This window comes from Mauremys mutica, chromosome 7 (genome assembly GCF_020497125.1).
Source record: "Mauremys mutica isolate MM-2020 ecotype Southern chromosome 7, ASM2049712v1, whole genome shotgun sequence".
Classification (NCBI taxonomy): Eukaryota; Metazoa; Chordata; order Testudines; family Geoemydidae; genus Mauremys; species Mauremys mutica.
The window spans coordinates 8809058-8834890 of record NC_059078.1 but is presented as its reverse complement, the minus strand read 5'-3'; the positions used below and the strand labels follow the sequence as shown (position 1 = coordinate 8834890).

At 43.9% G+C, this 25833-nt stretch overlaps 1 protein-coding gene across 6 annotated transcripts in view; it reads left to right on the top strand.

Moving 5' to 3' along the window:
- FRMD4B (FERM domain containing 4B) overlaps positions 1 to 25833 on the top strand; it is a 186754-nt gene that overhangs the window by 117441 nt on the left and 43480 nt on the right. For all 6 annotated transcript variants that reach the window (XM_045024462.1, XM_045024459.1, XM_045024461.1 and 3 more), the window contains 2 exons: positions 13739 to 13795; positions 14864 to 14886. In XM_045024462.1, the coding sequence (XP_044880397.1) occupies positions 13739 to 13795; positions 14864 to 14886 (80 nt within the window). The remainder of the gene's footprint in view (positions 1 to 13738; positions 13796 to 14863; positions 14887 to 25833) is intronic.

Below are 25833 nucleotides of genomic sequence, written 5' to 3'. Positions count from 1 at the left end.
TAGCCAGCCAGGAAGACTTGCATCTGGCCCTGATGAATATTATTATTCACACAGCATAGTTGTATAGTATTGAAACTGATGATCATGTGCAAAGTGCTGGAATAAACATTGTGTATCATGCAGTGATTTACTTCAGCACTTTGTGTGTCACTGTTTGAATGAGAGCCCTTTTTATTTCACTAGGCCTGTGCTTTAATTGGTATTAGCGTACAAAGTGCCAGCTGCCTGATTTTGCACAGCACAACTGCCAGAAGATGAGAGAAATAGTTTTCCCTCGTGTACAGTTTCTATAGGAAGCATAAGGAGAGGGAGCTTGGCTTAAAATTCAGAAAGGAGGTTTGCTATAAAGAAAAGTTTCAGAGCAGCACTGGGATACTAACAAAGTACAGTAAAACCAGACAGCCCTTCTCCTTGTGTAACTTCTCATTCCAAGCTGGTGAAATGAACACTGAGCAAAGACATTTATCTCTGTATATAGATCATTACAAAATCAGAGCAGACCGGTTTCCTCTTAGCCGTGCTGGTTAAAACTGATGCCGCACAGGTAGGACAGCAGCAGTCCAGGGGAACAGTTTTATCTTCGCTTGCTAATAACATTGGGTGTACAGTCTGGCAAGGAGTTAGAAGGAACAGCACCTACGTCAATTGGGGTTTGAAGACAATACTGCAGCACTATGACCTAAGTGTCTTCACTTGGCTTCACGTTGGGGTACCATCCCGAAAGATCCTTACACTGCAGGATCCCATGCCAAGAGAACAAGATCGGGGTCGAGCTTTTCTGAACTCGGCAGTGCAAGCCTGAATATCGGTGGGTTCAGCTATCTCTGCTTGTCGTGTTGGGAACATGCTACACCATGCAGTACAATACCATCCCCCTAACTCACCTCAGTAAATCCCTTCTTTTTGATTGCAAGCTCTTTGGGGCAGGGACTGTCACTGTTTTCACAGCACCCAGCACAGTAGAGCTCCACCTGGCTGCTGCATTATAAATGTTTAACATCTTGGGCTTGATTATTAGTATTTATGCACAGTACACTTCTCTGTTCGTGGCAGTAATGCGATTTGCAACAATTCTTGATGGTATATTGAATATTCCTAATGAGTTAGATAAAGCCATAAATATGTGGGATTTGCATGTGCGAAAGGGCTGATGGTACGTATAAAAGTGGGCTATCAGTTGTGAGTGGGTGGAAAAGCTGAAGGGTGGCTGGAAATTTGAGTCAAATTCATCTTTGGCATAGCTCCATTGAAGTCAGTGGATTTACCCTAGGAATAAATTTGGCCCATTGCCTTTTAACACGAAAATGAGTTACTTTCTGGTTGTTTAATGCCATGTGGGGAACATCTGATCACAATTATGTGAGATTTCAGCTCATTAGAAATGATCAAAAATGCAGTTTACATTTGTGTTGAATTAACACTCTCATTTAAGAACTGGACTGCAGATGAAACGATGGGCACCTCAAACATATTCAAAAGCCACACTAACTCAATAAACATCGTAGTCACTTTCATTTTTGCTTCAGGACAAGGAGACGCAGTCCGAGGAAAGTGTAGTGTCAGCCACAAAATATAACCACATTCCCAACTTCAGTGAAGCAACCCACTGCTAGTCATTAATGACAGATCCGATGTTCTCTGGTATTTCCCAGTAGTTAATCCAGGTAGGGAAGCTTAGACTTGTTGTGTGGGTTTCTTGTTTTGTTCTTGTTTTTGTTTTGTTTTTCTGCTTCACTCATATTGCATGTCGTAAGGAACCCCAATGTCTTTAAAAGCAACAACCTATCCATGAAGCACATGATGCTGGGATCTCCGTAATGCACCTGTTCACTCTGTTTACCTGAATGATGAGATATTAAAGGCCCGTATCCTACCCTAGATCTTTACATGAAGCTCCATTGTGGGACAGGAACGCAGTTCAAAAGGTGGGTGATCAGACCAGGAGGGTGTGAGGGAAGAATGGAAACCTGGATGGGTTGATAAAGATGGCTTAAAATAGCATCTTAATTATTTTCACAGGACTGTTCTCCATGTTCTTTCACATTTCACTGTTTAAAAAACAGAGAGAAACTTTAAAAAAAGCTCCAGTTCAGGAAAGCACTTGCGCCTGTATTTAGCTTAAAGTGTGTGCTTAACTTCCGGTGACTTTAATGGGATTTAGGCAAATGCTTAACTCTAAAGCACACGTTCTTTCCTGAATACCGATGCGTTCCTGACTCAGAGCCTAGCTGGATGGGTATGTGCAGTTGCAGAGTGAGCCGTGTGTTGGTGCACATTTCAGTGGTACTGTATCCACGTGGGGTGAAATTCACCCTTGTGCCAAGGGCCGGTGCAAGGCTTAAGCAACAGCCAAGTCTACTTTGAGTGACCAAGTCATACTTAAATGTGATCTAGGCCTTGTGCCAGTCCACTGCCTAGGAGGACTTTTCCCCATGGCTTGTAAAGTACCGTAGAATCCTTCAGGCTGAAAGTGCTACCTAATTATGTAATTATTAAAAAAACATTTATTGGCGTCATGCTTTTCATGTGAGAAGCGCTCCGTAGAATTTAGTCCTTGTGTGTCTATGGGGCAGTTTCTCTGAAGCTCGTCTGTAGTTTAGGTCCAGTGCTCTGATTTAGTTTCCATGCTTTTCCTCCTCCAATACAAGGGGAATTTTTAATATAGGGGAAGGGAGATCAATGCCTTCAATATCTCTTATTCCCGTTAAGGAGCACTTTGCTCCACAAGGGGTCATTTGGATTTCAGTGGGCTGGCTCACAGCGGAAGGTGCTACTCGGTGTGAGTAAAAGTGGCAGAATCTAACTAGCCAACCAGACCAGCATCTCCAGCCGCCCTAGCAGGGCGCGGTGCCGGCTGCACTTTAACGGAGCCCTGGGTCACTGTGCAGGGTGACCCTGCTGGCCCCGGGGAGTCTGGACAGTCCTTTTGCTCCAGGCTGCACTTACTGGTGAACAACCAGCCCCCGTGGAGCAGAAAACAACCCTGCTCTACATAACTTCTCTCCTCGAGCTCTTCCTCCCTTTGGAGTTCCGAGCCAGCGACCCCTTTCCACGGAGGAAGCTGGGCAGCCAGTCAGACATATGATCCCCACAGTAAGTGTATGATTGACTAGGGGGTCGCGCTCTTTGTAACTTCGGTCGGCCCAGTGTATTGCACACGCCAGGGGCTCCTTGCATCCCTCTATTTCCCTCACCCCACCAGGTCCCTGTGTGCCACCCTCCCATCCTCTTCTATTTCAAGGACTCCCTGCAACCCCTCCCACCTCCCTTGTGCCAATGGCTCCCTGCCCCTCGTGGTCCCCTCCTCCCATGCAGTTGTTCCCCATTCTCCCCACTTCCATCCCACAGGATCCGTGTGCATCCCATTTGTCTCTTCCCTCCCCAAGGCACAGCAGGGGCTCTGTGGGGCCCCCATTCGCTCTCTCTGCTACATGCCAGAGTGACTGTGTCACACCCCCCCTCCCATCACCACCACCTCCAAGTCACCCGTCACCTATTCCAGGGTGTCTGTGTGGCCCCTCTATTCCCTACTCCCTGTCTTCCCCCCGCTCCTTGTGGATCCTGCTTTGCTGCTCACACACCACTTCCCCCCTCTGGTCCCTGCTTCCTCCATGTTTCACCCTCTCTCTCTGGTCCCTGCGACACTGTCTCCATCCACACTCTTGCCTCCTCCCCATCCGGGTCCCCATTTCCCCCTCACATTCTGCTCTTCCCCCACCCTGCCAGTCCCCTCCTTACAAGCTGTCTTTCTGCGCCTCTCCTGTTTCTGTTAGAGCCCAGGCCACAGCCATTCTCCCGCAGCAGGTTAAGCTGCTGCCTCTGATATGTGTGGGCAGCAGAGTGAGTCTTCTGCCTGCAGCACCAGTCAGGCCAGGGCCCTGATTTTTCTTGTGAATCAAGCTTTTCTGGTGTTCCGATTTGCAGCAATAGCCTTGTGCCCACTCATGACTAGAATGTTCCCCGAGAGTTTGGAATTGATTGTGCTACAGACAAACCGAGAAATGCCCTGAGTTGAGCATTTCACCTGGCTTCGCTTGGCCAATTAACCAGGTTTACTTTCACACTCCTGCTGCCCTATCTTGACCACAGGTACTTCAGCAGCAAAGACTTTCATCACTGACTTGTCTTTCAGCACCATCCGTGCTTGTGCAATGCATGTTAGGTAAGGTCCTTGCAGCAAGTAATACCAAGTTGCACACCTAAAGAAAAAACTCCTACTACATACTAGCCTGCACAATTCATTCCGTGTTTACTGTGCTGTCCACCTGACTTTGCTTTCCCCATGAACCATGCAAGACAAACAATGCAAATAAAACCCCATTTAAGGCGAACTGAGCTGTGCCACTCAGATGTGCTAAAGGAGTGTTTCCTTATCACTGGCGCATGCGTGAGTACGGGTACTTCAGGCTTTTATAACTAGTACTCTAGGCTCCCTTCCCCACCGCTCCCTGATGAGGTGCTGCTTTTTTTTGCTTTTTTTTTCTGGACATCACTGCAGCTCATGTCCCATTCACTTCTGAGTGGTCTAATAACCTGCCATGTAGCTAAGCCTGGTCTTGCACCAAGCCTGGTCTTGCAGTCTGCCTCCCTCCTTCATGTTTTGCCTGGAGTTTGGAGTAGCCCAATGTCCACTGCCAGTTAGCGCATGGACAACTGAATGGCAGGCAGTGCTAAGTGTTATATGGATGAATAACAAAGAAAAGAGTTCCTGTCTCCAGAGATCTGAATCTAGATGTCCGATTGGACACAGCATGTGAACAGGGCAGAGTGGATTGGAGCAGATGGAGGATGTAACAAAGTGAATGGAGTTTAGCAGGAAGCTCTGAAGTCTCAGCTCACCACTTGGCTAACCAAGGCCTGACAGTCGTGAGTTTTAGGCATCTCAGCTGAGGTAGGCCTGAGCCACTGATATGGACACTGGGGATCACTGCCAGGAAAGAGATCTGAGACGTTCTCTATCCCTACTTCAGCTGCTGATCGACAGCACCTACCCAGTCAGTGGCTGCTATTTCAGTCTCAGGGTTGCATTAGCTTCTGAGCGGCTATCCAACCCCTGCACTCAGCCATGAAGGAGCTTCCATGGAGTGGCTCTCTGTGGTGCACTGGGGCTTCACATTGTGCACGCTTTCTATGGCTCCTGCCTCCTCAATTGAGCAGGACTCAGCGGTTTCACTGCACCTGGTATTCTGTACACCTCTGCTTTGTACATTAATGAGAAAAACCTGTGCACCACACTGTGTAATTAAATAATTATGGGATCTCCATAACAAACCAATCTGCTCTCCACCAGTTGGATCGAGTGCAATACGTGCAGCTAGAGCTCTCGATAATGAAGGGACTTGCGGAGTGTCTGCCAGTGCCATTAGTAAGTTCCCACTGTCTTCTGGATTCTGGTATCTCCTGACTTTTTTGAGTGCTTGACTTTGCAACCTTAATGTTCTTTTAAAGTAGGTTTTGTTAATGGAACTTGCTGTTTTAAAACAAAACACAACCCCCAAATCCAGACATTTTATCATGTGGAACCACACTGACCCCCCCAAAAACAGGGTTTGGACCTTTAGATTCACTGCACTGATCTCAACCCTTCAGCTAATGGAGAACTGGGGCCCATCTCCCTCTGCTCCTCCCTGCCCTTCCTGCATTCAAATCAACCTGCTGCCACCACCACCACCTCCTCGTCCAGAAGCAGGAGCACTGAATGCAGAGGAGGGAATGTCCCTGCTCACAGCCCCTGGCTGGTGGGTCGATAGGAGCAGGGAAGTTCTTCTTAGGCCCTGCAGTCCCAGGAAGAAGCACGACCCATGGGGATGGCACATGCTCAGTCTGGTCAGCATGTAGGAGCTGTGGGGGGATGGAGCATGCTCAGTGCAGACAGAGAATTTGGAGAATTTAACTGCCATACTTGAACAAGTCTCAGCTGAGCATGTGTAAACTGAGGGTTTTTTTTGTTTTAGGCCTATGAATTAGTCACGTTTGGGCAAATTTTCAGGGAAATGGCAAAAGGGCATCCTTGGTGCTGGGGAGGCGCTTCTGACAAATTTCAAGTCCCTACTCTACAGCACAGAGGTGCTAGAGTTTCTCAACAAAACCATGGGCAAAGCAGTGTATTTTCCCTTATCTCACTCTGAGAAATAGTCTCAACTGTTTGATCTAAAACTTTCCCCAAAAATATCAGTGGAGACAGATGCCTGGCATGGAAAATTTCAGCCCAAATGATTTAACTTTGGCAAAGGTATAAGCCACTGAAAACTGGGTCTTATAATGGGATGTGTGGAGCAATCTTACCTCTAGGTGACACTATTAGCTCTGCCTATAATTAAGATGTACACGTAAATGTCAGTGATCGAAATAGGGCCCCTAGGTATCTCTTTTCAATTACTGGGTATTCATCTCTTATCAGCGTTTGCTTCATTTGATCATTGTCCAATGTAGCCTCCCTGGAAGGGCGAGTTGTTACACTTGCTTGGCCAACTTCAGTCCTCCCTAGCTACCTTTGTCATATGATAACAGGTTGTTCCTACTCACCACACCTTCTATCGTTAGAGCCACTCCCTTGCTTGAGACTGTCACTCCCGAATGATTTTATCAGAAGGAAAGTTGTAGAGCTGTTTTACAATGTGAGGATCTGACTTCCATTGACTAATACTTCGCCATTGGGCTGTCAGACATCCCAGAAATCATTGCACTGATCTGCTTTGGGAACTGGTGGTGACGGGCAAGAAGGTAGAGGTTGGCCTTGCTCTGCATTCACTTACACTGTGTCCACATACATCCAGTTGTCTCCCTTGAAACACTTTATCGCACATGCTGTGGTTCTCTCTCTCCTCTCTCTCTCTCTCTCTTTCACCTGCTCCCTCGTTTTAATTCCATCCTTCTCACTCATTCTCTCACTTTTTTCCCCGTCTCCCTCTCCTAGTAATTGTGGGTCATTATAGATGCAGTTATCTGGCCTTCTTGAAGCTACTTGGACATCACTAGCCTGTAGTAAGGGGTAAATATTAAAACCCCACTCAGGTTTCTCTTTGAGGGGAGGAGGAGGAAGATTTGAATGTGGCGTAAGGGTCTTATTTAGGTGCCAGTTTTTAAAATTTCATTTGAAATTTATTGGTAATTGATTTATTTGTTTTCTTCCACATGCGCAGACTGTTGCTTTGACGGAGCCGTTTCAAGTCTTGATTTCTTAGGCCTGGTCTGCGCTACAGAGTTAGGTTGGCACGATGCAGCTTACGTCGACCTAACTATGGAAAAGTCTACACTTAATTTTCTCTCCCTCCAAGGTAACTGCCCAGCTCCACCAACTCACGAGCGGTGTGGAGTCAAGGTTGACGTAGTTAGGTTGACTCAGTGTCTGTGCAGACACTGTGTTGCTTATGTCGACTGGCTTTCAAGAGCCTTCCTGCAATCCCCCCACAGACAGTATAATCAATGGAAACACTCCTGGTGAGGACACGCACCACTGACACAAGGAACAAAGCATAAACATGCACAAGTGAGGTAATTACTGCGGCGGCTGTATGCCAACGTAAGTTAGGTTGACTTATTTTTGTAGTGTAGACATGACCGTACTCTGGCTCTGAGTCTAAACCGTTTCCAGGTGTCTCTGTAACTGAACTCCGGTGCATTTCTTTACTACTCTTCAGTTCAGAATAGCCTGTACTCCAAAGTTTTGCTTAGCACAATTAACTCCTCTTTCCTGATACAATTTTCAAGAGGACTCTGACTTGTACTGCACCCATGTGACAATAGGAATCTTGTGTTGATTTTTACCGTGCCTACTTAGTGCTCGCTGTCCCACTCAGTGTTGCCCACTTGCACGATTTTTAGTATGTTCTTAAATCCATCCCTAGTCAGCAAAGCACTTGAGCACATACTTAAATCTTGCTGGCATCAGTGAGCATTAAGTACATGCTTAAATTTTTTGATGACTCAGGGCCCAAATTCTGCCCTGAGAAGGCAGGACGTGGCCTTTACTACTCATTGTGAATATTGATGCTCTCCTGCTCTACAGTACTCAGCTTGGACAGCTGCTAGATCCTCTTATTAGTCTAACATTATTCTGCCTGAGAAAAGCCACCTGGACAAGTTGGGCCAGAGTCAGTCCCGCGGTAAACCCACGGACTTCTGGAAAGCTACACCAGCAGATGAATTTGGCTCTTCTATTAAAACAATTGGTCCCTACTGCAAATCTTAATTGAAAAATATAAATTCCATCCCCTCCGTGGAGCAGTTCTGTTGATTCTGGCTAGACTTATTTACATCTGAAATGTGTAAGAAACAGATACCATTATCTGAATTACATCCGTCTACTTAACCTCTTCCTAGTGACCTTATTCCCGGTTGGGATAACGCTAGGAAAATATCCAACCTTCATGTTCGACAGGTGGTTCTCAGCGTGCTGCAGACCTAGCTCCCAGCCCCTTGGCCTGCTTGCTTAAATGGTCCGGCCATCGCAGGACATGCAAATGAATCCTTATCAGTGTGTCGTTCCCCTCTGATTTCGAAAATTGCTCTGATTGCTGGAGCAGTGCTGAACTGTCATCGCAGAACCTGGAACCACACGCAGCTCAGCCGGTTTGGGATTTTTGTTACAAACTCAGAATACTGCCTGGCTTTGTTGGAAAGGCTTCCCAGCCTTTCGAATGAACACATGTTGATGTATAGATTGGAGTCCATCCACAAGCGTGGGCTAGTGGTTAGGGCATTGGAATGAGTGGTAGGAGGCCTGGCTCTGACTTGATGTGTGACCGTGGGTAAGTCACTTCTTCTCTCAGTGCCCCTGTCTATTTAGATTTTATGCTCTTCAGGGCATGTGCTTTCTCCCCTCTGCCCCCCATTTGTACAGCACCTAGCACAGTGGGATTTCTAGGTGCTACATTCAGACAAATAATAAACAATAATAAAAAACAATCCACTGTGTCCTAAAGATAAGGCCAGAGTACAACTGGCCCTAAGTAGAGACAGGGCTCCTGGAGCCTCCTCATGTACCAGTGCACTCATGCAAGAGTCTGAAAGGACTAGGGAATGCAAGGCTACAGGTTAGTGACATCATCACCTTGTTTTAAAGGTCTAGTAAGATCTGAAGCTCCCCTGAAAACACTGGGTCTGATTCTTCACTGCTCTGCACCTTGCATGGTCATTAAGGCCTGTGTAATGCTGAGTGCTTGGGCCACATCCACAGCTGATATAAATTGGTATCATTCCACGGAAGTTAGTGGAGCGAAGCTTGATTTACATGACCTTAGAATCAGACCTCCTGTTGCATAGGAGTAAATGTCTGCACAAGGTGCAAGGCTGTGGAAAAGCTATTATGCCTTGTATGATCGTAATGCTCCCCAGCCCTGTAGTATGTCATCTCCATCCACTCCCCCCAGCTATTATGGGCTCTAATTTGGCTTCCATTTAATAGATTGGGATTTTTATACCTATCCATTATGCATTTTTTTCACAGCGCTTTGGTCTGCAGAATTATCAAATTTACAATTAGGATTTGAGTGTTGAATGTGCAGTATGTTTCCATTCCACGAGCAATGTGCCTTGCTGGAAAGGAATGAGGAACATGGTGCTTGTAAAGTTAGTTGCAGCGTTCTGTCCAATATAGGTCAATATGGGGAACAACCCAATTAATAACATGCTCTGAATTATAACTCACAAGCAAAACAATATATGGAGGCAGGGACATGAATCAACAAAATCCTAGGATGGAGGCTGAAACTACACTCAAAGAAGCAATCCCTGTTGCATGATTGAATGGATTTGAATGCCAGCCTCTTAATATCCTGGCTAAGGTGCTTTGTTCCGTCAATTGTGATGTTGTTGTTTGTTAATAGTAATTATCACAAAACGTCATAACGTGCATAGTAGAGTCCCCAGCACCTCTTAAAATATTCATTTACAGCCATGTAAATACATATTTAAGATCAGTGTAATAATAATCATAATTATTAATAATGATAAGTGTTTCACTTAGCTTTTCATCTTCAAAGCGTTTTGGAAACATTAAGCATCACAGCACCCCTGCAAGGTAGCCAAGTATTAGCCCCATTTTATAGAGGGATAAATTGAGGCATGGAGGGTAAGTAACTTGCCCATGGTCCCATGGTGATTCACAGTGGCAGAACTGGGAATAAAACCCAGACATCCTGGGTTCTAGTCCTGTGCTCCATCCATTGGGCACACTTATGCATGCTTTTAAGTCTACCTTAATGGTACGGTTACCACTAAGTGGGTTCTGCCGTGATTAACAGACATGTATTGTAACACTGTGTTTAACGTCCCTTAGAGACCCACTGGCTCTCATGTACCAGTAGGTATGCCTACTTCTTTCTAAACAGCAGATTTATTCAACAGACTGTGCGGATTCTTCTGACAGTCACAACTGATCATAACCAGACCCATTTCTCTAGCGGAGTTAGAGTAGACACCTATGAGCCAGACATCCTGCCAGAGCAGCTGGTCTCATTTGTGTAAGGGATCTTAATGTAGACCTTCTGTAATAGGAGGATTTAGTTCACCTGGGGGGCTCTTTGGATTGAAAAGCCATTAGAAAAGCCTCACTCTGGGTGCTTGCTGGAGAAGCGTTCCCCAGAGGCTTTTCCCTTATCAGAAGCAGATGGTAAAGCAAGTTTTTCCTTGGGACTAGCTAGAAAGGGGTTAGGACCTTTGGTGTAAGACTTGAGTTAGGCTTTTGCTGGGTGCTTAGAGATGATGGACCACATCTTGGGCTATATCAGAGCAGTTTTGCGCTACTCACCTGGTGCAAAGTTACCACAGAGGCAGCATCACTGGCTAAAGGCGGTTTCCCCAGCCAGTGCGGGGTCTGCCTCCTGTGGGCATACCTGCCACCGAGGCTCCTAGGCCCCCTGCCCTGGGGCTGCTGCCAAGGGCCTGGGCTGGGGAAAGAGGTTGTGACCATCTGCAGTCCATGATCCCCTGCCGTAATTGCCCTTCTGAGGCCTTTGGTAATTCTAAATTGCATTAGTGGACGAGTCTGATGTAGAGTCAGGGGAGCACAAAGGACTTGAAGCTACTTTTACATCCTAATTCTGAGCTGGGCTGAGCACCCATTGGTGGGTGGCAGCTCAGGAGCTGAGGCTTTGCTTTTTACATTGGAATCCACATTCAATATGTCCCTGAAGGGCTGGCTCAGTGGTTTGAGCATTGGCCTGCTAAACCCAGGGTTGTGAGTTCAATCCTGGAGGAGGCCACTCAGGGATCTGGGGCAAAATCAGTACTTGGCCCTGCTAGTGAAGCCAGGGGGCTGGACTCGCTGACCTTTTGGAGTCCCTTCCAGTTCCGAGAGAGAGGTGTATATCTCCATAGTGAAGGAAAGTATTTACAGTGCAATTCTTTGTCTTGTTTTTCTCTGTTATTTGTGACACTTGTTTGGCGTGAATAAAACACATCTGTACAGAATGCTCCTAGTCTGGGGCCGGCCTAGGGATAGTAGCATAGTATCAACACCTGTTGGAAGGGGGAAATTCCTTGTAGGCTAACGTTCTTGACAGACTTGCTGGGAGTTGGGGAGGGAGAGAGAGGAATGACTTGTACTGCTGGCAGCACCAGCAGCAAATGCCCTTTCTGTGAAAACTGTGAAGTGTTTGCCAGCTCACTTTGAATTCAGCCTCAGTGGGCCTCAGCTACTGTAAAGCAATGTGGCTCAGGATCTCTCTCTGTGAGACATGGTGGCTGAGTGGTTAAGGCATTGGATTATAATCCCAGAGTTGTAGATTTAAGTCTTGCTCGATCTCATACCCAATTTTTCAGTTCCATGAACTGGAGTATCTGATCTATAGGGTGAGAAAAGTCAAAGGCAGCCAGACATGATGCTAGTCACATCACTTCCTTGTGTATCGTTGGCTACCATGTGAGGCAGACTTTGACTCTGATAGCTCTCTGTAATTCTCTGGGGCATCACATTACTGCATCTTACCTGTCCATGCAGAACTCCTGACATTCCCAGTAGGCTCAGAGTGTGCTGAGGCTTGAGTTACGAGAGGCAGGTGTAACATGTTCAATATTCTCCCCTGTAAAAATGAAAATATTTATTGTTCAAAAATTCATTGGCCCCACTCTGTCCTTCATTCAAGTGGCAAGGGGCTAATTTCCCTAACCCAGGAGCCCATTGTAAGCGGCCAGATACTGCCCCAGGCCTGACTGCTGGTGTGGAATGCGATAGAAATCCCTGTTCCTGCAAACACGTATGCATCTGCCTGACAAAGGTGAGAATGGGGCCATTCACATGTGCCAAGGTGCGGTGTTTGCAAGATAAGGGTCTTGGCTTGTAAACTCTTTGAGGAGGGGCTCCGTCTTGCTGTGTGGTTTTGTAGCACCCAGTACAAACCCAGGCCCCGGTCCTCACTGGGCCTTTGGATATGCTACAGCAGTGACTAATATTCACCACTGATGAACCAGACCAGCCTCTTCACATGTGGATGCCCAACTTCGTAAGTTTGGACTCAAGGCTGTAGCCAGGAGGAGCTACGAGAGTTTATGCATTCGCCAAAGCAGTGTTTTGGCATTGGCCACCTACTGTACATCTCTAACGTTACTGGGTGTGTGGTGTTGTCAGGGCACATTGCTGGGTAACAGTCGGGCCAGTGGCTCTTTCCCTTGAGTTGGGTGAAGAAGGAACATCTAGGAGGCAAGGATTCTGAGAAATTGTTTTGAACGTCATAGTAAAATAATAACTTTGCGTCTTTTCTTCTGATGGGCTTGATCCGGCAAAGGAAGTGTAGTCTGAATGGTGTTATGTTGTACCTAATGATTATTAATAATAATTATGCAGCCGCATGGGTGTCCATGGTACTTTAGTATCAGAGGGGTAGCCGTGTTAGTCTGGTTCTGTAGAAGCAGCAAAGAATCCTGTGGCACCTTATAGACTAACAGAAGTTTTGCAGCATGAGCTTTCGTGGGTGAATACCCACTTCGTCGGATGCAAGCAGACCGAAGAAGTGGGTCTTCTTGCATCCGAAGAAGTGGGTATTCACCCACGAAAGCTCATGCTGCAAAACTTCTGTTAGTCTATAAGGTGCCACAGGATTCTTTGCTGCTTCCATGGTACTTTACAAACAAATAACAAACTAGGTCCTTGCCCTGAGGAGTTGCCATGTTTTAAGACGTACATATCTTTGGCTCAATCCCGCGTCCCTTGTGCACTCGGATGTCTCCTTACGTTTAAGGTGTGCAGGATCAGGACTCCTTTGCTCTGACAGGGTTAGTTGCAATCAGTAAAGATTTATGCAGAAAATATGCAATGACAAGATAAACTGAGTGGTGACTGGAAGCTTCACTGGGGAGAGAGAGAGAGAGAGAGAGAGAGACAAAGACACACACCAAACAGCGAAATATCATATCTGGAACCTGAGTGCAGCCAACTGGTCTGGTGAAACTTGTAGGGCCTGAATGTACTAAATTGCAGAGACAAAGACGTGATTCATTATACCACCGACACATTCAAATAGCAGCTACCTCTCTTCTCTCCCTGAATCCTGTTTTCAGAATTAACTTTCTTGAACTAATCTTAAAAAAAATCAACCCCACAAATGTCAGAGTTACTAAAACTTTACTTGGTAATTCTTCCCTCCCCCCTTCCCTCATTGCAGTGGTATGGTCTGCAATGGAGTGAGACCTAGAGGTACAGAGTAATGTGACAGCCTCCCAGATTCAGTAGTCCTGGGCTGTGTCCCCTCGCTGCTGAGTCAGGATATGCACGTTAATGTTTTCCTCTTTATGTAAACAGGGGCAGATTGAGGTAGAAAGTGAGACAATCTTCAGATTAGCAGCCCTGATTTTACAGGTAAGATTATCCTTTTGTGTGTGTGTGCAGTTGCTTTTTAACATAACCCACAACTTTGAAGCTTAGGCATGTTTGCAGCAATTTGTGGTTCATTTGTGCCACATTTTACACTATCTACACTACAGACATATTGGGGAGCTGCTATTTTATTACGGCCAGTCAGGGAATTTACTATTCCAACAATTCAGGTTGGAGAGTGGGAAATCAAGTGTAACCTTTTTCTGTGAGAAAGATCATTGAACAGAGTGATTCAATCAGGTCTGTAGATATTACAGCAGGTTTCTAACCTGTTTGTCACTTCCTCCTGTGCCACAAATAATTGATGTGTTTGTTTTCATGGCAGGAGATGTTGGAGGGGAAAGGGAAATAGAGTACTGTAGCTAAAAGTTACTACACAATTCATATGAATTTTCTTTCAAGAGGACTAAAAAAAACCCCCCAAAATCTAATTGTTTTTCTCTCTGTTTTGGTAAAAATAAATATTTTCCTCACCATTAATTTTATGTCAAATCATTAACCTTGTTCTTGTTATTTTTTGTCATGAGATTTACAATCTGTTTATGGTACAATCTGTGATTGAACACAACCTCTTTCTTAAAAATGGTTTACGTTTTCATTGACAAATGCAAGGTGAGGTTGTGTTGGCTTGGACTGTGTGAATGGTTGTTTTCATCGTGAATGAACACCGACCTATCACAACCACTGACCTTCTTGTAATGTTTGCCTTTCGCTGGATGTAGCTGATTAAAGTAGAGAGACTGGGTCTTTCTGTTTATATCTCTCAATAGTAAGTGACATGGGGTTTGAATGTGAAATTCAGTAGTGTTTTGGGAGCAGCGTGAGCACTGGTGCAGGTGGAAAATCTACAGCTGGAAACGCTAGGGGCCAAATTCTGCTCTCTTCCATATATGCCTGCAACTCTGGTGACTTCCTTGGGGTAGCATGACTAGAACTGAAGTCAGGATTTAGCCAAAAAGCTAAAATTAACAATGCTGAGAATAGCAAAGTTAATACTCAAGACTTTTGAAGAGATCGTGTTTTAATTTTGTCCCTATTTTTCAATTGTAGGAAGCTAAAGGTGACTATTCCAGGTAATAACATTTCTCTTTATAAAATGTACGTGCTTAATGGCTGTCTTTCTTCGCTTTGCTTTGTGCTTTAAGCAATCATTTTAGTACCATCAGCAGGAAAGAAAAAAACCCAGCCTCGTGCAGTAACCGAAGAAGTAAAATCACTGCCATGCCAGAGTTCATGTGGTGAAGCGATTGTTTTGTGAATGGCTTCTGGAGTCAAACGTTCTGTTCCAAACCATCCTAGACAAATCGCACCATCTAATCTGTGGTTTCTGAAAGCACTAAATAAGTGCTATCACCGTGTCACATTAGAGACCAGTCCTATCCTGTGTCTTGGATCCATGTCTGTGAAACTCCTAACAACCCTGTCTGTGCCTAGTGCTCATGCGTGCACAGAAAGATGGAGCTTGTCAGCTGCCTGCTTTGGAGATCAATGCGGTGCTTTCTTTAGCAGCTGCCTTGCAGGGGCCTCACCCTTCATGCACTTGACCTGACAGTTGTATTGTAGCTGGTGTGAGGCTCGGAGTGGCTTGGGTTTAGCTACCTAATGCCGCATAATCAGGCAGCAGTTACCCTTGAAATCACTTTCTACCTGTTAAACGCGGTTCCTTGGGTGCAATAACCGGCCTATGGGAAAAAAACTAAAAGCTCTAGGAGCTGAGGGAAGAGACCTTCAATTAGAAACAGCTCACTGAACAAACAGAAATTCAAAAGGTCAGCTTTAGTCATGTTAATGTTTTACTACTGGCTGAATTTCCACATCGGAGGATGGCTTGTTTACACTCCTGCTACAAGAGCTTCCAAGTGACATGCTTTGTAAATGCAGGATACTGAGCTACCTGCTTGCCTGCAGTAACTAACAGCTTGCTTCAGATTGCAAAAGCCAGCAATGGTTTGCTTCAGCTTTTTGTAATAAAGGGATAGTTGTCAAGTAAGTTCGGGTTCTTCTAACCAGGAGCCCGGTCTTCCTTCCATCAAAGTCAGTCACAAAACTCCCATTGACTTTAATGGTTCAAGATCAGGCCCTTGAGAGGAAAAGATGATCTTGTGGCTAAAACTCTGGACTGGGCCCAGGAGTTCTGTCCCCAATTCTGACCCTCAGCAAGTCACTTAAACTCACTGTGCCTCCATTTGCCTATCTGAAAAATGGGGATAATACAGTTCCCTACCTCACAGGGATGCTGTGAAGCTTAACTCACTCCTGTTTGCAAAAATGTGTTGAGATCATCACAGGGAAGGTGCTACTGAAATGCAAAATGAATTACTTCAGACCTTCCTTTTTACAGTGCCACTCCCACCCTGGAAGTGTTTTTTGTGCAAAGGCGCAGCTGCTATAATTGTTCCATAATGGGTCATAAAGTATGAATTAAAACCAAATGTGTGTGCAAGACTACTCTAGATGAACACTATAGCCGAAAGAAGGAATTCGATTCTGCATCTCAAGAGTGATTATTTGGGTCATCGGGGTTAAAGAAACTAGCTCAGTAACCGGCATATCTTACAAAAATATTATGAAACAGGTCTTCTGTGCCAAACCCTCCTTTGATAGGAAGAAGACATTCCAGACACAGTGTCATTATTTATGCAAGTGTAGTATTTAAGCAATCGTCCCTATTATCAGTATCTGGTTTCTGAAGTATTAGTTGTTCATCATCATTTTGGAATTGGATTTTGAATCAGTTTGGACAGTGGCTGTCATGAGATTTTGTTTACTTGATATTGCGACAATTAACTTTTTAATGTGGGATTTTATTTTTAATGAACCTCCAGTAAATACAGGAATCACCTAGGGATTTGCTTGCAAAGAGCTGAAAATGGGCTACACATCAGTGTGTTAAGTGATCCCTTCTGTGCCTGGTTGATTTTCACACATCTGGTGGTAAAAGGAATTTTTTGGACCTGCAAATTGAAGCTGTGGATGGGAAAGGAGTTACTAGGTTTGAAGGATTTTAAGGTATCATTCATCTCCTGATGTTGATCTGTGCATTGAACTCCCATTGAAGTCAGTGGGAGTCTTGCATGCGGGCTGACGGTTGGTTATGGCCCAAGGGAAGGGAACAATCATGTCCCAAGAAATTGTAGCCACTGCTGAGCAGGAGAGCACTTTTTTTGAAAGCTGTTATTTTCAGAGAACATAGTGTTTGCTTACTTGAAAATCCTATTGTAAGGAAAAGCCCCGAACTTTGCGGTATGTTAGCAAAATGGCCGTTGGCATGTGGAAGATAAAGAGCCTCTGATTTTTGTCTTCCTTAGGTTAATTCTAATATGGGCAACAGAATCTTGGCCTGAGGAATTAGGGCTAGGATAGGCCTTTATTTTGCTCAGAAAGATTAATTTCCAGAGGAGGTAAAATTTTCAAAAATGTGTAAGTGACTAAGTCCCATTTTAAAAAGTCCCATTGACTTTTAAGATTTTCTAAAAAACTAAGTGCCTACGCCACTTTTGAAAATGGGACGTAGCCACTTAGGCATTTTTGAAAATTGAACTTGAGGCCAGCTTCTAAAGGTGCTGGTGGGGGCCTAACTGGATTTTCAGATGTGCCTGTCTGCATTTTTAGGCACCTAAATACCCTTAGAAAGCTGGTCCAATGGCATTTTTGAGTAGCTACCCCATATTAATATCTCATATAAGAACATAAGAACGGCTATACTGGGTCAGACCAAAGGTCCATCTAGCCCAGTATCCTGTCTTCTGACAGTGACCAATGCCAGGTGGCCCAGAGGGAATGAACAGAACAGGTCATCATCAAGTGATCCATCCCATGTCGCCCATTCCCAGCTTCTGGCAAACAGAGGCTAGGGACACCATCCCTGCCCATCCTGGCTAATAGGCATTGATGGACCTATCCTCCATGAATGTATCTAGTTCTTTTTTGAATCCTGTTATAGTCTTGGCCTTCACAACATCCTCTGGCAAGCAGTTCCACAGGTTGACTGGGTGTTGTGTGAAAAAATACTTCCTTTTGTTTGTTTTAAATCTGCTGCCTGCTAATTTCATTTGTTGACCCCTAGTTCTTGTGTTATGAGAAGGAGTAAATAACACTTCCTTACTTGCTTTCTCCACACCAGTCATGATTTTATAGACCTCTATCATATCCCCCCTTAGGAGTCTCTTTTCCAAGCTGAAAAGTCCCAGTCTTATGAATCTTTCCTCATATGGCAACCATTCCATACCCCAATCAGTTTTGTGGCCCTTTTCTGAACTTTTTCCAATTCCAATATATCTTTTCTGAGATGGAGCAACCACATCTGCACGCAGTATTCAAGATGTGGGCATACCATGGATTTATATAGAGGCAATATGATATTTTCTTTCTTATTATCTATCCCTTTCTAAATGATTCCCAACATTCTGTTTGCTTGTTTGACTGTTGCTGCACATCGAGTGGATGTTTTCAGAGAACTAGCCACAATGACTCCAAGATCTCTTTCTTGAGTGGTAGCAGCTAACTTAGGCCCCATCATTTTGTATGTATAGTTGAGATTGTTTTCCAATGTGCATTACTTTGCATTTATCAACACTGAATTTCATCTGCCATGTTGTTGCCCAGTCACAGTGTTTTGTGAAATCCTTTTGTAGCTCTTCGCAGTCTGCCTGGGATTTAACTATCTTGAGTAGTTTTGTATCATCTGCAAATTTTGCCACCTCACTGTTTACCACCTTTTCAAGATCATTTATGAATATATTGAATAGGACTGAGCCCAGTACAGATGCCTGGGGGACAGCACTATTTACCTCTCTCCATTCTGAAAACTGACCATTTATTCCTACCTTTGTTTCCTATCTTTTAACCAGTTACCAATCCATAAGAGGACCTTCCCTCTTATCCCATGACTGCTTACTTTGTTTAAGAGCCTTTGGTGAGGGACCTTGCCAAAGGCTTTCTGAAAATCTCATTGGGAATCCATCTTTCGGAAGTAGATGAGGTCTACCCCACTTCTAAGTCACTTTTGAAAATTTCACCCATGGTATGTTTATTGTATGGAGGATGTCACAGCTAGTCATGTGTTTTGGACACCATTAGCCTCTAATGTGTAGTCTAAAGTTAATGCTGGCTACAAGAGCAATTATTAGCAGAGGTGGCTACACAGTACAAATGATGCAGCTCTCCATTTTGTTATCAGTCATGAGCAGTCCAGTTCCTTTTCCTGTTTACTAAATTTGTGATCCCGGACAGGATAATTATAAAGTATGTTTATCAGGAGATGTGTAAGAATGTGTCATAGCAAAGCGCACTGAACGGCCAATCTATGTATTTAATGTGACGTCGTTACGCCGGATATGGCCAGACACTTGACCTTTGATACAGCTTTACTGTTGTGCCATTGAGTTACAGCTGAGTTTGGTTTAGGTTGTTGCAGATCTTTGGCCCTTTTTTTTTTTCTAGTAATGATAATATGGTCAGTTTTGTTCAAGGAAAAGAGAGAGATTGTTTTGCTTGTATTCACTTTTTAGCAGTGCCCTGTGCATTGTGATTGATTGCATGCTTGAACTTAAATTGAAATTCCTATAAGCCATCAAATCTCCGCTCAACCTCTTCCCCCCCAAAAAATCACGCCAATAACACATTAATTCTTTAATGCACTACCATGTTTTGGATGAAACAGAAAAAGCTACAATCCTCAGTTGAGAATGACTTGAACCTATAAATTCTAGTAAGATCTTTTTGTATGTAGTATATGTTAGATTCACGTTGCAGCTTCTGGCATGGTTAATGGTTAGAAAAATATTTGTGTTGTATTCATTTTTGGGACTCCACTTTTAACTTGATTTTTATAAATTTTTATAGTGTTGTCTCAAGGGGTAACAAACTTAATAGATTGGGTCTTCTGGTAATTATTCATAGTGTAAATATGCAATATATAGCATGATGCTGCTCTGGAAAATTAGCAAACTATCTTTCCCCAGTTAACTCCTATAGAATATAAGTATATTCACCAATCAGATATTGTACGAAACTATGTTTTATTAATGCTGCATTAAAGTCTTTGCAATATATAGAGAGACCTGATTATCCACCTCCTTATATACATACTGTAGTGTGGTACAATCTGACTATTTGTTTTCTTTAGTCTTTATAGCATAATCCTTTTTTTTTTAAGAGAATATATTTTCTATCAGTGATAGTTGAGAGTTCCATTCTCTTCAGGTTTGTATAGCTTCTGGGGCATGACTGAAACAGACAGGGCACAATTGAAATGAAGATTGACAGTCCTAAATCTTGTGCTTCTAGCAGCAAGAAAAAGTTGATTAAAATCAGATTAAGCACTGTGTGCAGTGTCAGGAAAGTTACCTTTTTAAAAATTTACTTTCTGGCAGATAATCTCAGATCATATTTTCCACAGTAATTTCAGATCTCAAACCCAGGCCAAACCCAGGCTGCCTGAAAGTTAATTAAATTGCTGGAGGAGGGCTTCCATTCTCTTTAAATAGCTGACACATTGAATTTCCATTCTAGCCTGTGGGCTGCAAAGATAACTACCAACTGGCATAACATAACATAGACAATGTAATGAATTCCTGATAGCTGACATATATGAGAGACTGGGGTTTATCTTTACATGGGTGATCAACACAGTTTGTGAAAGGAACTAGTTTGTTTAAAAGATACCCTTGCAGACTGCAATTGTAGCATAATTGTAAACGTGGGAGAACCCGAACCAAATTTCACAAACGAATAAATGAAATACTTACTTTGTTTTTAGCGATAATGAGCTAGTGTTAACAACGTGCTCCAAATTAAGAGTGAAAGGACAACAATATGAGATCTTTGGTCAACTTTTACTTGAAAAGCTTATTGTTTTATGGACAGACTGGAAGATTGTTTACAAGAAAGGAATGTTTTATCAAAAAGTTGGAACAAGTAGCTGCTTTACAGATGTTCGGAGTTGTTTGTCTTGTAGAATAGCACCTGTTTGCCATATTTCTCATCCTATGGCTGACATCACTTTAAAAACAGTGCATCCTGAAGGATTGGTCATGGCATACAAAGCCTTTCCTGTCTAGCTTCCTAGCTGAAGTCCAACCCAGGTTGTAATGGCAAAAGTCGTAACTGTCGGCTGTGAAATATGTTAGTTCTCCAGGTCCCAGCAGTCACGTGTCCTCATCACATACTCCCAGTAATGAGCAGACATGCTTGTCAGTCTCCGCAAAGAGGCCAGGGATTGGATGAGCCTGGAGACTGAACTTCTCTCTGAGCCCTACAGAAGTCCGCACCGGAATGAGGTTGGGGCATGTTGGTGGATGATGTGGCAGAGCAGGTGGCCTAGTAGAGGGCTTCAGTCGCCAGACATGCCAGTCTAGCACATTTCACAGACACCAATGAAAAATAATAATTAAAAATACAGGTTGATAAATACTCATCTAAATAAGGATCACTTGATGATTACCTGTTCTGTTCATTCCCACTGTCAGAAGATAGGATACTGGGCTAGGGACCTTTGGTCTGACCCAGTATGGCTGTTATGTCTATGCAATAATATTAAAATAAAATATTCCATTGTAAATGCACTGTAGGTAGCATACAGGTAGCTCGTAAATCAATGTTGACACTCTGGCATTGCTCACATGACTGTATTTCTGCTTGTTTGCCAGGTGAATCATTGTGTATTTTGCCTGTCAACAGTAACTCTTTAACTTTTTCCTCAGACACCTCATTTGACCTTTGTTTTTAATCCATTAATTCTCTTGATCAAAGTAAGCTTCACTTTTCTCATTGAAAATATGGCCATAGTTTTGGAAATGCTTACTTGAAATTGATGGGACAACTAACATGAATCAAGATTTGCTAGATCAGGCAATATTATTTTATTCATTTGTTCATTTAATATGATGCACCTGGCAAAATAAGCAACATTCATTACAATTTAAATAAAAACACATTCAATAAATTTAATCTACTGACAGTGTTGTAATACCTCCCCATCTTACAGAGCTAAGACCCTCCTTTCGCCGTTGTCCCTCTCCCTGGGTAAATATAGCAGATAGGCTTTGTAACATGTCTTGATGTTAGAACGGCTCAGAAAATGGGAGTGGAGGCGAGGGAGAGGAGTACTATGGAAACTTACTTCTTGCTATCTGAGCCACACAGTGTATCAAGGGAGATGTAGTCCTGCTGGGAAGCCTGGCCAAAGAGAAGCCTGGGGAAATGAGGCAATTGAACTACAACTCCCATGAGACACCTTGTCAGAATTTCTGAATTGAAAACTTTTTGAACGTTACATTTTTCAACCAAAAGTTGAAATTGTCTATGGAAAGCTGACACAATTTTGAAAAAAAAAATGTTCTGTTAAAAACAATAGTTTAGATGGGAAATCTTCAACCAGTCCTATTGGAAGGTCATTATACTGAAGTCAGACCAAAAGGCCAAGAAAATTGCTGATCCAGATCTGAAAATTCCAAGCCTCTTAGTTTTGTTATCTTGGATTTCTCTTCTGGCCTTTCTGTGGTTTGAGAGGGGAGAGAGACACAAATGATCCAAGCCATAGAGAGCTACCTGTTAAAACCAGCAGGGTAGGTTACGCTCTTGAATAGCATGTTTCCTTGAAGATTTACCCTGAGAGCAAAATTTAGACTGGTTTCCTCTTACCTCTTTCAAGTTACAATAAAGGTTTGATATTGAGTAAATCCATGTCTCTACTGTAGGCAGAATGAAAGAAGAGCCCCCAGAACTAGATGGTCAGGTTATAAAATATGGACTGCAGAAGTCTTCTATGTGATAAGGTTAGCTGTCAGTTTGAACTGAGCGTATGAGGTCAAATTTACCCCTAGTGTATCTCCATTGACTCAGTTACATCAAGGAATAATTTTGGCTCCTGCAGCCTAACTAATGAGCATCCATTATCGCATTGCACACTGACCCTGCTACACTTCAGCATTTGTCACCACAGTGGAGATAAAAACCTATTTCTGGCTGGAACTTGTGTTTACATACTACTATAGGTGACCCCTTAGAGGATTCAAACTGAAAGTTGAGAGAGAAAATATTTCTGGTTTTTTCCCCCTATTTGTTTACATTGTTTGTTTGACAGCACTTTGTGCATAGTCACTTTCACTGTTTCCCCTGATAGGCCCCGGTGCTAAGAGATTGCTCAGGCACAAAAAGTTGTGTGTCTGTGTAAGGATTTGCAGCTGTAGGACATCTGCCAGTTTTTTCTGTTCGTGCGGATCTTTCAGCCAGAACAGGGGAGAGAAAATGCATTTTAAAACAGGAAGATTTGATGTAAAAACTACAGAATTCAACAAGGGGATTTGAAGGAAGACGCTGTTCCGGCAGCTCCTTCTAGCTCTCATTTGGAAAGGATCAGACGTCAGATTGATAGTGCCGTTTTAACATTTTCCCCGCTTCTTCTTCTAACGATCTGTGTCAAGGCTTCATGCAGTCTATGGAGTAAATACGTATTTTTGTAGTTATCCATTTGGATGGTCCATGCAACAGTCAATAATGCAGTAAAACCCCCGCAGCTGACCTGTGTCAGCTGCCTCAGGCTTTGGGGCTATAAAATTGCAGTGTAGACACCATGGCTGGAGCCCGGGCTCTGGGATCCCGCAAGGGGGGATAGTCCTAGGACCCGGGCTCCATCCAGAACCCCGTTGCAATTGTATAGCCCCACAGCCCGAGTCATCTGATACAGGCCAGCCGCGGGTGTTTTACTGCGGTGTAGGCGTACCCTTAGTGAGTCAGGTATAAATGCGGTGAGGGAGGTAATTTGTACCGGCTTCCGCCCCCTCTCGTCGGCCCTACCTAAGACTAACATGCATTTTTAAAGAAATCTAACTGTACAGGTGATATTGCCAACATACACTGAATGGGTGCAAAAGTGCTGTTTTTTTTCTGCCACATTCATCCATTATCTCACAAATGGGGGCTTTTTGTGGTTTTTAAATACACCTGTGAATCAGTGGGGCAAATCCTGTCCCTGGTGCTGCATAACTGGCCCAGCGCTGCTCAGCAGGGTAGGCAGGATTTAGGGAGGGCTGTGCCTGTGTTCTCCTTGGTGCAGAGCTCATTGGGCCAGGTGCACCAGAGACGGGTGTGTGTGGTACCAGAGGGTCCAGAGGTCAACCAGTCCTCTCCCCCATGGAGCTATGCAGGCCACTACAGCCTTAGGGCTGGAGTAGCAGCCAGGACAAGACTACCCTGCCTCTAGGAAAGGATTCCTTCACCACTGGCCCAAGTCCATCTTCCCATCATGCAGACTGGGTATTAAGATGAGAGTTTGCCCCTACGCCGTGTAAAATTATGTTCCAGTAACTCTGAGCTGCAGTCTGTTCTTGATTACACTAGTGAATATTTAGAAAAACTCCACTGATTTAAGTGAACTTTCTCCAGATTTACACCAGGTAACTGAGAACAGAGTCTGGCTTGAAGTGGCACCCTTAGAATTTCCTTCCCTTTAGCTCCACAATTTTCTTACTCCTTGCTGTAAGGATCTCAATTTCATTGCCCGTATGGCCCTGCCTACGCACGGTGGGAATGAGCAGAATAACAACAGCACTTCAGCCTCCACCGTTTTGCCGTTGTAGATTTGTCAGTCCTTTTTATCATTATTTTGATACCTTTTTTTATATTTTAAAGCATCTTTGTATCAGCACAGAGCACTGTGATAACAAGCTTTAAACTTTGCTGCTGTATTCAGACCTACAAAAGAACCACGACTAATTTGGCTGATCTGACTTTTGTATGAACAGACAGAACTCATGAATGTTAGCAATAACTGTCGTTTTGGGGGAAGGTTTGGGATCCTTTGATCATCATGTCAACTGTGAATAATCTTCGCTTGTTCAAGAGCAAATCCCTTGGTAAATTGAAACAGATTTGCTTCCTGCCTGGTCTTATGGGGAAATATTAACAAATGCACACGCGGGTACTTTTACAAGTTAACCGTGTTCTGCTCTAGTTCTGCCCATGGGATACCCATTGGCAATGGTGGAAGTTTTGCTCAAAGACTGAGGGTCCTTATGTTCAAAATACTCAGCTCTCAATATTGGAGCTGGAGAAGGACGGCCAAGAGGTTAAGGCCATGGCCTAGGATTGGACACCTAGTTCAAGTCCCAAATCCAGTACAGACTTCCGGTGTGATCTTGAGCAAATCACTAAGCTTCTCTGCATCCACCCAGTAAAATTGGGATAATAGCACTTCCCTACCTTGTAAGGGTGTGGTGAGGATAAATACAAAATTAAAGAGTGAGAGATGCTCAGATATATGGTAACGAGGACCATATACGTGTACTTCGGTACCTAGCTGAGAGAGATGCACTAATGCAGCGGACTGTCATAACATAATAGCACACTCCATCTGAGGACCTTTGAGCACTTTCCAAACATTAATGAATAAGGCCTCCAACACCCTTGTGAGGTTGGTTAGCAGTATCTCCATTTTATTTTCCCCAGAAAGAGAAACTCAGGAGTAGAGATCACATGTAACTTGCCCGGTTGAGCACTGTGTACCAGTGCTGGAACCCAGATCTCCTGACTCCATGGCTCTGATCCACCTTGAAGTCAATGGAAGGAGTCAGTGGGGATCCCGTGCTTTTGTTACAAGCCCATCTCCATCTATAATACGTTTTAAAAGTTAGTCTCTCAGCGGATATTAGGTTGATACACACAGTCAGTGAGTTTCAGCTGTATGTTATCTTCAAAAGCTGTTTGACAGGTGCTCTTTCCAATGCCTTTTACCATATCCTGTACTTATCCGGTGTTTGAGGGGCCAAACTCCCCACTGGCTAAAGGAATGAGGGCCTGATTCTGGAACGTCCTGAGAACCGCCAATTCCCATTGACGTAAATCACTTGATCAGCCCCTTTCAGGATTTGGGCATTTTGACGAGAAAAACTTCCTGAGTGTTCTGAAGTCCTGTACCGTAACTTACTGAGAGATTAGGGAAATAATGCAAATATGTGATATTTGGCACTAAGAGGACCAATCAAATGAATGTATCTTAGAATGCTGCTCCAAGGTCCAGC